At 33.1% G+C, this 11,585-nt stretch overlaps 1 protein-coding gene and 1 long non-coding RNA gene across 3 annotated transcripts; one reads left to right on the forward strand and one right to left on the reverse strand.

The window, feature by feature from the left end:
- The first annotated feature begins 411 nt into the window (after nt 1–411).
- Nucleotides 412–8,195, forward strand: LOC145046293 (uncharacterized). Of its 2 annotated transcripts, XR_013681990.1 has the most exons (9): nt 412–643; nt 870–966; nt 1,035–1,837; nt 2,327–2,429; nt 2,532–2,634; nt 2,723–2,804; nt 2,881–3,087; nt 3,165–3,280; nt 3,382–8,195. It is a non-coding gene; the product is annotated as an uncharacterized LOC145046293 (long non-coding RNA). The 2 variants fall into 2 exon arrangements; XR_013681991.1 differs by lacking the exons at nt 2,327–2,429; nt 3,382–8,195 and having other exon boundaries at nt 3,165–3,365.
- A 969-nt stretch (nt 8,196–9,164) lies between these two features.
- On the reverse strand, nt 9,165–9,967 carry LOC145013943 (uncharacterized). The gene is made up of 2 exons (XM_078972301.1): nt 9,688–9,967; nt 9,165–9,607 (listed from the first exon to the last, which is right to left on the reverse strand). The coding sequence occupies exons 1-2, from the start codon at nt 9,965–9,967 to the stop codon at nt 9,165–9,167; spliced, it is 723 nt and encodes a 240-aa protein (XP_078828427.1).
- Between the last annotated feature and the right edge of the window lie 1,618 nt (nt 9,968–11,585).

Below are 11,585 nucleotides of genomic sequence, written 5' to 3' on the forward strand. Positions count from 1 at the left end.
CTATTTTGTGATCCTTGTTATGTAATCGGTCGTGACAATATTGTTTACATTGGAACTTAAATTATTACTCGATGTTTTGATGTTTGTAAAAATGAAAAATTAGTTTAAAATTTACGTCGTTACATTTGACAAATGATTTAATTAATTAAAAGGCATTATAGATGTAAAGGGGTTAAACAATAGTAATCATAATAATTAAACTAAATCAATTTATTACAAATAATTAAATATAAAAGGTCCAAAGGGTAATTAAGTCACTTTGAAAACTTATTATGTTCAAGGAATTAGGTTAGGGAAAAAACTGTCAAAAGACCCAAACCTTAGGGACCTTTCATGCCAATTTCAGAAACGTATTCCTCTTGTTCCCTGATATGTAACATCGTGCGGAGGGGGACCTCCAAACCTTAAGCTACAACGAAATTTTCCATAAGAGCAAACCCTAGTTTCGTTATGTTTGTGTGCATTGTGTGCGTCTGGTAAGTTAGAAGGGAGGGATTTGAGTTCGAGAGAGAAAAGGAGAAGGTGAATGGAGGCTGCCACCGTCAAAATCTCGCTGGAGGTCTCTAGAAACCGCCAATCGGCGTCGTCGGAGACCCGTCAGAGGAATTTAGTTGACGGAAAACATGCAGCGACGACGGACAAGGTGGTTGTTGTGTGCTTGGAATGTTTGGTTTAGGCGGGAAACCTCTTTTCTCTCATTCTATCTCTTTTTCCTCTTGATTCCTTATTGAGAGCCACCACCACCATCGTCGGCGGTCTTGGTTGTCGACACTCACTCCATCGCCACCGCACGTCGCCGTGGGTTGTGTTTTGCGTCCTAACTAGTTCTTGAAGTTGAAGCAATAAAATATTTATTTTTCTTTTTCCAGGTAAAGAAGAGGAAGCTCAGAGTTGTTGCTGCGATGCTTTGAGGTGATTAACTCTTTCCGGCGAACTCAATGTGAATGGATACCCCCAAGTTTATTGGTAGAGCTCATTTTATCTGGCCATTTCACTATAGTTGTATATTTATCATATTGTATTATGTGTCACAGTGAGGAGTTCTATAGAAGCAAGTTCAATTCCATGATTGATGTAGTCATGTAGATTTTGATAAGGATGAGCATCGGAAGCGGGTACCTGCATTCGCAAGGTTCCTAAAGTCTAGGAACTGCTTTAAGTGGTTCTGGTTCCAATTCTTATTTTTATGAAACCGATACCCGATGGTCCGGTTCCAATACCGGGTACCCGAAACCGACGGTTAACCGGAACCAGTACTGACGGCATTTTTCTAAAAAAAATTATATATTTAATTATTTATATATTGATGATTTTTTGGTTAAAAATGAAAATAACTTTCAAGTATTTTTTCTAATTATGGGACATTGGGACTACTTAAGTCGTTTTTAGGGTTTTGTGATTCATAACGCCGACACCAATTCTTCCCTTCACAGCTTCCCTCTCGGCTTCTACTCGCCACTCTCGCATATCAGAGTATCATACCTGTCTTCTTCTTCGGCTGTCGGTGGAGTGTTGTTGCCACCAGACATGATGGCAGCAAGAGGAGTGTCGATTGGAATGAAGAACGAGAGGGAAAGCAGTAGCAGCAGGCAACAGAAGTAGGTGGAAGAAGCAAGTTGTGAAGCTCATGTCACTCATCACTCCATATCAGAGTATCATACCACAACGATTACAAGTACGTGAACCTCCATTCGAGTTTAATCGCTAATTATCTCGTCAAATCGTAACCCAGGCTGTTCAATCGCCGCTCATCTTTGTTCAGTCAGTCGCTTCTTTTCAATTGTAGACCATTCTCGCTCAATCGAAGGTTCAATATGCGACAACAAGTCTTTATCAGGTGTGATTCTTACTGTTATGTAAATGTGAAGTTAGTTTTGTAGATTCTTTAAATTCTGTTACATAATATGTAAATATGCGAAGTTTTATTCTGTTACTTAAAATTTCGAGTATTGAATTCGTTATTGTTTTAATATATCATTGATCCATGGTTATGTTCTATAGGAGGTTTGTATACACTGATTTGAAACACTAAAATCCATAAGCTTTTTCACGTAAATTCTATTTAAATTTTCACATAAATAAAATTTCTTTTTATTTAATATATATCCCCATAAATAAGTTGCAGTTAAAGTTTCTGTCTGTAACATTGTCATGTTACCTTTTCTAACATATAAAGATGATGCTTTTTTTATTTAGAAAAAAGTATGGGGTGAAACAAACACGTGGAAACTTCGGGGTTGGTGGTGCAAAAATGTTATATATTTGTTTGTTTTCTTTCAATGTATCTTTTATATTTCATATGATGATGTATATTTGTGTCTTCCAGGTATCAATATGGTCAAAGATGAGTAGAGGAGTATACTACTCATCAATGAAGAATGAAAATTAAGCTATGCATTCTGGATGTAGACATTGATAGGAATAAAAGGGTGCTGAATTAAATATATATATATATATATATATATATATATATATATATATATATATTTGACATGTGCTATTGGTCTTTGATTGAATTTTTTGATGATTAGAAACATTCCCCATATCCATTTACATGAAAAGATATGTGACATGGAGAATTAGCATGGAGTTGAGATCAAAGTTGTAATTGAGGGAAACTGGACAACATATGGTGTATGTAAATCGTGTATCATTTTTGTTCAAGTTTTATCATGTAAAATTATCTCTTAAATTAACATATGTATATGATATATGTTTGTAGTCAGAGATATTGGAGTATATGCGCCAAATGGCAGTTATTACTTATGCAGAATTCAAGCTTCGATTTGTTGCTGTTACACAGAGTGAGTAGAGTTTTTTTTTTTTTTAAATAAAATTTCATGAAAAAATCTTGTTTGTTGATTAATGTTTGATTTGTAGTGAAAATGGTGTGGTGAAAAAAAGTTATCCAAGATTGACAGGAAATCTAGTTCCTGTAGAAACAAAGTACCATGCATCAGCTGTGGATTTGCTGCGTATCATACAACGCTTGATTGGTCAAACTAAAAATCAGAATCTTATGGAGTTTCTTCAGCATGAATTTGTTAACAATTAATATCCTGAAGGCCCAAGCTAAAAGATTAATCAGTATAAAACAATGTTACTACATACTCACTTGTTTTTTAAAAATTAATATTTATCATGATGATATTGTACTTTTACAGGAAAAATGGGTCTCGATGTCACCTCCAAAACACAAGTCAACTCTTTGACTCTCCCACAAATTGCTTACATGCATCAGTTGTTTCAACATACAAAATTTGATGATCCTAGTGGCAATGTATGATCTGTTTCCTCCTCTAAACATATATCTATGTAATAGCCTACCATTAAACTCATAAAAATAACTTAATGCTTCTTTCTAATGTCTTGCACCTTTAGTAGAGGACTAATTTGGCGAGAGTATATATATATATATATATATATATATATATATATATATATACACACACACACACACATATATAAGGTGCTGCAGCTGAACATGGTTGCAACATATATTGCAAAAAGGTAAAAATCAATCCTTATCTAAAATATACTTATACTAACTTCATCAACCATGTATTAAAAATGGCTATTTTAGTGGTCCAACTATATCAAGGACACCCGTTTTTCAATTCAACTTTCTTCCTTCTTGAGTACTAAGAATATTCGTCACAGTTATCTACTCATAAATTAGAATCTTGTTTGATATGTAAAATAATGGCCTAAGCATACCAAGAAATCAGATTTAGTCATAAATATATAATGTGTGATGAATTTACTGGCAGAAGCCAATGGTCAGCATGCCTTATCATGTGTGGTATGATATTGAGATTTGCTTAATGTCATGTTACATTGGTATGAATCAAGTTGGGATCAAAATATAGTTTATAAAACATACATAACTTACTTTAAGTTTTTTTACCTAACTACTCTCATAATGTTTTTATTTTATTACAATGTCATTGTTATGCAAGAAATAAAACGTCAACTGTAGATTCAAAGTCAACTGTTACTTTTTATGTTGGCGAATTTCACACTCTCGAACCAGGTTAGTCGCATCTTTTCCAATTCCCCCATAACAAGTCCAAAATAACAATAAGGTATTTCAAAACCAAATGTCAAATTTTATAGGGAATATTCAAAGTCCATAACCCTTTTCAATAACATAGGACTTACATGATTGGTAGAATTTTCGAGAGAAAGCTTATTGGGCTTAGTTGTGCTTAACGTGGGCTAAGTTGTGCTTAACACGACTCTTTTTGTGTCCTTTACTTAAATATATAATAAACACATAACTCCATAATGTTTTTTTGTTTTTTTGAATATCCACACATATTAATTTAAACACTTCAAAAGCTAATATAATTGAAGTTAACCTATCATTGAATACAATATTTGTTGGTACTAATTCTTTCATGTATTCTTAGTTCATAACATTTCTACACCACTTGTAAACTTACATTTTTATAACATTCATAAATGTGATTGCTATAAAATGTAATTTTGCAAAGGTTTTGAAAACCACACTGGTAAAATAAGCTCATAGGTCATTTGCAAGTTACAGTTATAATAAATATTTATAATAATCAACAATTATAATTGATTATAAATATTGAAAACAATCATTAAAAAAGTTATATTGTTTTCATTTCACCATTTACCAACAACATGTCCCTACCTCTCATCTTAAACAAAAAAACATACATACACATAATATAAAATTTCTTATTAAGTAACAAACTCGACACAATAAAATTCTTTTTATTAGAAAAAAGGAAACTTAACCAATCTTAAACACAATTGAAATCCTATAGTTTTTTTGGTAGGTAGATTTCAGTTAAATAGTTCATTGTAAAACAAGTCACAACTTGAATTTCTGCTTTCTCATTCGTCTCCAACATCGTCCTCAATTCTTCAGCCCATTCAATATTACTATTCACACATTCGTATTCTACTAGATTTTCGACCATCTTAATATCACGCAATGTTATTTGGATTCGAACATCTTCGGGGAGATTAAACTTGCTTATTTGAGAAGGTTTAATACCTAACCATTTGACATTTGGTGTGGTTAGGTGACTATTTTCATAAGATAAATTCATTGACCTTGAAACTTATATATATAGACATTATTTGAATTCCATATGGATCACAGTCCATCAAGGGCAAAATAGGTAATTCTAGTTTAATTTTCAACTTTTGTAGAAAAAGTCGGGTGAAAACATTCGATTATCATCCAACAGTTAAAATTATTCATGGAAAACGATTATAGAATTTTCCATGGCCAAAAGAGAAAAGATTGCATCTTTTTCAACCAAAATATGAAAGAGATGCTTTAAAATGCATAATTTCAACATTTTCCATGTCGTGAGAGATTGCTTTTCCCTGATTTACATTGTTTTGTACAATCAAAAGTATGACCATCTTTAAAAATAAGATTTCCAATGACAACTCCTTTATCACTAGTAAATATATTGAAAAAGGTTCTCGTGCAATTGAGCATACAAGCAATATGTTCAATGACGGCATCGGAAATGACCTTAAACTTGACATTCATGTATAAAAAGTCTCTTTTGGTCATTGAAACGTATTGTGATAAAGCTATCCCGATGATTAACAGTATGTAAGATGTCATTATAGCTATTCAAGATGTTTTTGGTTGTCAAAACGTTGTTGATAGACGTTCTCCTTAAGAAGGATCTGATCGTACTTCTTAATATAGATCTGGTAACTGATTTGTGAGAGGGTATACTAAAGTAATAGCTGTGCCCCTTGACATTCTCTTCATAGTTGAGTGCTTTTATCAGTTTATGATTTATGACCGCTTCAGGCTTTAACGCAGTAGTTTGACAGAAGCTGTAATTATAACCAAGATCCGAGAGCGAACGCTTTGAAACTTGCTTTCACAAAAACAGATTTGAAATAGGAAGCTCAAATACGTCTCAATCTGGAATCCCGAGCTAAAGTTATTAGGTCAGCTTCGCCATCTCCGAAGCGTTGTCTTTCGGATCTTGGTCATAATTATAACTTCTGTCGAGCTACTGTGTTAAAGCTTGAAACTGTCATAAGAGCTATAAAAGCACTCAAATATAAGGGTAATGTCAATGAACACAACTACTACCTTAGCATTCTCTCTTGCAGGTCAATTAACCAAATCTATATTAAGGAGTACGATCAGATCTTTATTAAGGAGAATGTCTATAACCAATGTTTTGGTAATCCAAAAACGTCTCGGAGGACTATAATTACATCTTGCATACTATCAATCATAGGGATGACTTTATCATAAAATGTTTCAATGACCAAAGGATGTTTTCTACATTAATCTAAGTTGTTTAAGGTCATTTTCGATGCTGTCATTGAAAATATTGTTTGTATGCTCAATTGCACGAGAACTTTTTTGAATATATTTGTTGCTGATAAAAGAGTTGTCATTGGAAATCTTATTTTTAAGGAAAATGATAATACATTTGATTGTACAAAAAAATGTAAAGGGGGAAAGCAATACCTCATGACATGAAAAATGTTGAAATTGTGAATTTTAAGGCATCTTTTATACTTTTGGTTAAAAAAAATGCAATTTTTTTCTCTTTTTGATCACGAAAAATTACATAACCGTTTTCTATGCATAATTTTAACCGATAGAGGGCAGTCGGATGTTGTCACCCGACTTTTTCTACGAAAGTTGAAAATGAAATTAGGGTTACCTGTTTTGGCTTTTGATAGACTGCGATCCATATGGAATTTAGATGATGTCTGTATGTTTCAGGGTCAAGGAATTTTGTTTTATGAAATTTGTCACCTAACCATACAAGATATCAAATGGTTATGTAATAAACATTCGCATATAAGAAAGTTTAATCTGTCCGAAGATGTTCGAATCTAAATGATACTGCGTGATTAAGATGGCTGAAAATATGTTAGAAGAAGAATGTGTGAATAGTAAGCCTAAGTGGGCTGAAGGGTTGAATACAATGTTGGAGACTAAGGAGAAGATAGAAATTCAGGTTGTGACATCTTTGGGGATGAAGTATTTAACTTCTTACATAACAATTATATTGTAATAAAATAAAAACATTGTAATGGTAGTTAAGTAATTTTTTTTAAAGTCAGTTATGTATGTTTAGTAAATTGTATTTTGATCCCAGATTAACTCATACCAATGTAACACATTAAGCAAATCTCAATATCATACCATACATGATAAGATATGTGGACCATTGGCTTCTGCCACTAAGTCCATCACATATGATATGTTTAGTACTAAATCCGATGTTTTGGTATGCTTAGGCCATTGTTGATTGCATATCAACAAGATCCTAGTTTATGCCGGTAGATAACGATGACAAATATTTTTAATACTCAAGAAAAATATGAACTGAAGATATGTTTTAGTGTACAAATAACATGGGCGGTGAGATCATTATAAAAACTAATGCAAACCTCCTACATGAAATATGGTCAACCGATAGAGTATGATAGTGCAATATCTAAAAGAAGTCTTGATATGCCATGTTTCTATGGTAAGCTTTTTGAAGCTTATATGCAATAGAACTTTTCGGTTCCTAGTTTAATGCAACATACAACACCTGCTTGTATTTTATATATTATATTATGGTACTTACATATATGAAAGAATTTTGTATTTCGGAAACGTTCACCATGCCTCTTGTATATCATCATCATGGTAATTGACTTGGATTTTGTTTTGTAGCAACTCATTTCTATTTGTTAAATAGTTTCAATAATTTTATGTTGGTACATCAAAACATTGTTGTTTTTAGCTATAAACTAATTTACCTGGAAGAATTGTTTTCATCATCACTTTTTTCTTGACAAGTGGTATATGAGTAACCGAAAGACAGACAAAAACAAAGGAGTAGCATGACGCAAAGAGATAAGTCTGTAGAAGAAGAGTATATCAAGACTTGGTTATGCTGACTAATGGGATATAAGGGTGCACAATAGTCGGTGTGCTGTTGGTCTAATCCTGCTTTATCTCACCTCCCTTTCCTTGTATATCCCCTAGTCTAGGGTTTTTAGGTCATCGTTTGTAAAGAAAATCAAAGTAGGGAGGGTAACAAGTGGATCATTTTTTGTGTATATTCGTAATTTTAACGCTAGTGATTTTGCAGTTGATATTTGCAAAATATATACATTCCCAATGTAGAACTTAGATATCGTTTTCAATGGAGACTGTTTTCTCTGAAGTTCCTTGTTTGTTTTTACTCGTAGTTATAGTAAATATGTCTTCTTTTGAAAGTTAAATTTCTTACACTTTTGTTGTCCACATTAGTACCTTTTCATCACCATTTTTTTTCTCTAATTCTTATCTACTATCTACCTATAATGGAAATGTTTCAGATCCTGCGTCATTGAAGATTTACAAAACCAATATTCGATGTCATTTAGCATTGGTTATAGTTACAATGTATACGAACATATACCCCTCTTATCTCTCGAATAAATCTTATATCCATAGAAAGTTCCGGTGATTTGTAATCAACAGCTTGAACGTTTACGAATTTGAAGGCACCCATACAATACATATACATATGCGTAAAGTTCAATTATTTTATAATTACCACTCCAATATATAACGTTTTATGGTACAAAGTGTTGAGAGTTGCAGTTTATGGCGTTCCTATTCCGTCAAATGATTAGCAAAAGCACCTTGAACACCAATCTATATATTATGACCCATAAACTTCATTAAAAATTAAAATGTAAAAATGATTACATAAATATAATAGAGTTCTAGAAGAGGGTTGGATCCATAGTTTGGTTTTATCTCATACTTGATAATTTTATATTGGGAAAATGATTTAGGGGCTGTTTGGTAGAATCTGAATTTTTAAAGAGGTCTGAATTTCTAAGAGAGTCTGAAATTTTAAGAGCTGAATGTTTAACATGCTGTTTGGTTGGGACCTCTGAATTGTTCTGCTGAATTATTAAAATGACCATTTTACCCTTTTGTTTTATTTTTTATTAAATTCAATTGTTTATTTAGAAAATAACCTAATAAAAATTCTTAATTATGTATTAAAAAAATATATAAACACCATATAAAATCCAAATTTAGCATAAATCAAAATTAAACACAAATCCAAATCAAAAATAAATATTTTTAAATCCACAATATCATACTAAAATCCAAATAAAATCCTACAAATTTAATTTCACTCCAATTGATTCGCAATCTGGTCACGTAAATTATCCATGTATTCATTTCCTTGTGAACCCCATTCCATATCGTGTACGTTTTCGCCATCATTTTGTCCCCCTTGTGGTTGAGCATTGTTCTCCTCGAACGCCATAAATAACTCATCATGAATATCGCATTTCCTTATGAAATTGTGGACTACAAAACAAGCAACGACTATATCTCTTTGCACTGAAAAAGGAAAAGGAGCCATTCGCTTTAGGATTGAGAATCTCGCCTTCAAAACACCGTAAGCACGTTTAATAACATTTTTGAGTTGCGCATGTGCATGATTGAATTTTTCTTCCTTAGTTAACGGACGTCGCCGTCGATAGTCGGCTAACCAATACCTCGTGTTGCGGTAAGGAGTCAAAAATCCACGAGTGTTGGTGTATGCAGCATCGCAAAGGTAATATTTATCTGTACACATGAGTAAAGGAAGTATTATATATAGAAATTTAATATTGTATTTTAGAATAATCTTAAAAAGAATTAAAAACCTGGAGGAGGGAACGGAAAGCCTGAAGTCGGGTTACATGCAACTTCTTTCAAAACTCGCGAATCATGTGTTATACCCTCCCAACCGGCCCATACGAATGTGAACATCATATCAAAATCACAAATTCCTAAAACATTTTGAAAGCATTCACCTTTTCCTCTTCTCCTATAGCGAGTTTGTTGATCAGCAGACACGACTGCATGTACAAGAGTTCCATCTAGCGCACCTATTGCTCCAGGAAAGATTTCTTTTAGCTTACGATGCCTCTCCGAGGAATTCATAGTTGCATTAGAATTCGTTGGCACTATAACTTCTTTTTGCAAAAATCATCATTGCATTTAGCACCTCATGAAAGCATCTATGAACTGTTTCTGTGGAGTGTTGAAACCTTCGTTTGATAATCTTGAACCGTTTATTATGTGCTATAGTAGTTAAGAACATAGCCATTTTTTCTTCAACGCTTATATGCCTACTACTTTGCAACCAATTGTTTCGTCTAAAATGATTGCATAAAAGTACATATGCTTCACGTGAAAGACGCATCAGGTCTTTACATTGTGTAGAAGTTCCATGTAACAATTCTTGTGTATGTTGATGACCACTCATTTCCTAATCATTATCAATTGCCCTTCCAATTCTGTTGGATGCTAGATTCAACCAATAACAACATAGTAACAGGAAAAATGCAATTTCTTCATCCGAATCCATAAACAATCTGTTATTTTGAAAATACATAACAATTATATTAACAACATATAACATAAAAATTCATCCAAAACATCAAGTCATTCATATCATATAAAAATCTCGCAATGCAAAACATCAAGTAATCCAAAACGTCAAGTCATTCATGTCAAGTAATCCAAAAAAAAACCATCTAGTTCAAACCAAACATCAAGTAATCAAAAAAAAAAAAAAAACCATCTAGTTCAAACCAGACATCAAGTTATCCAAACATCTAGTTATCCAAAAAAAACCATCAAAACATTCAAAAAATCTTCTTAGCGAAACATTCCATAATGTGCTCCAACAGTCTTGATCCAATTCTCACAAATAGCTGGATCAATGGTTAACCACACTTGCCTCTTATCCGCACCTTCACCAAAAAGAGCAACAACAGTAGTGTATCTTGGATCAAATATTCCCCATCCTAACTTCTCCAATTTTTCCATACACGCATCCAAATTTGAAGAAGAATGCTTTTCTACAAATATTTTAGCAACTGTGGCAATATCTTCACCGATTTCAAGCAATCTTGAATTGGATGCATCTTTACCCTTATCTTTACTTTTATTTTGACTCTTTGACGTATCTGTAGTCTTTTGTTTTTTTGATTGAGCGGATGACTCGTCACTGAGACCTACAGTTTCTTGTTGAGTGCAATCGATGTCATCAAAGTCATGCAAACTATAGTGGTTTGACTCTTAACTAGGACGAGGAAGGGTAGAAGTTGGCCCCCAACTATTTCTGCCTGTCGCAGTTGCGCCTTCAAACAACTGTGTGCAAAGGTCGGGGTAGGGTAGTGGCGTGCGTCTCAAAGAATCCACATGTTTGTTTGACTGTTTGGAAAAAATATTTTATTACTTAAATATGATAATATGTTTTTTATAACTAAAAAAATACCTTCCTTTCTAGTTCCCATTCTTCTTTGGAAAGGTTGAAGGTATTGGTTGTTGAATTGTACACGTTGCCGGTTTTGTTTTTTAACTTCAAAAAAGCACCAAACTTTGACTTTAGATAGTCATAGCGGTTCTTCATTTGTTTTTGGTCCGCAATAAAGTTGTGTTCAATTTTTAATGTTTCAGCTACATTCCTCCAAGATAATGCTTTCAAACTACTCCCTTCCCACCCATTCACCGTAACTTCACGTAAACAAGCTTCTAGAAACGTTTTTTCTAC

Source organism: Lactuca saligna, chromosome 1 (assembly GCF_052625555.1).
Source record: "Lactuca saligna cultivar CGN05327 chromosome 1, ASM5262555v1, whole genome shotgun sequence".
Lineage (NCBI taxonomy): Eukaryota > Viridiplantae > Streptophyta > Magnoliopsida > Asterales > Asteraceae > Lactuca > Lactuca saligna.

Excerpts from the sequence above, each read along its gene's own strand:
- LOC145013943 (XM_078972301.1), bottom strand. The coding sequence starts at position 9,967 with ATGAATTCCTCGGAGAGGCATCGTAAGCTAAAAGAAATCTTTCCTGGA. Across the intron at positions 9,608-9,687 it reads CTTTCCGTTCCCTCCTCCAG|ATAAATATTACCTTTGCGAT; the intron begins GTTTTTAATTCT and ends TCATGTGTACAG.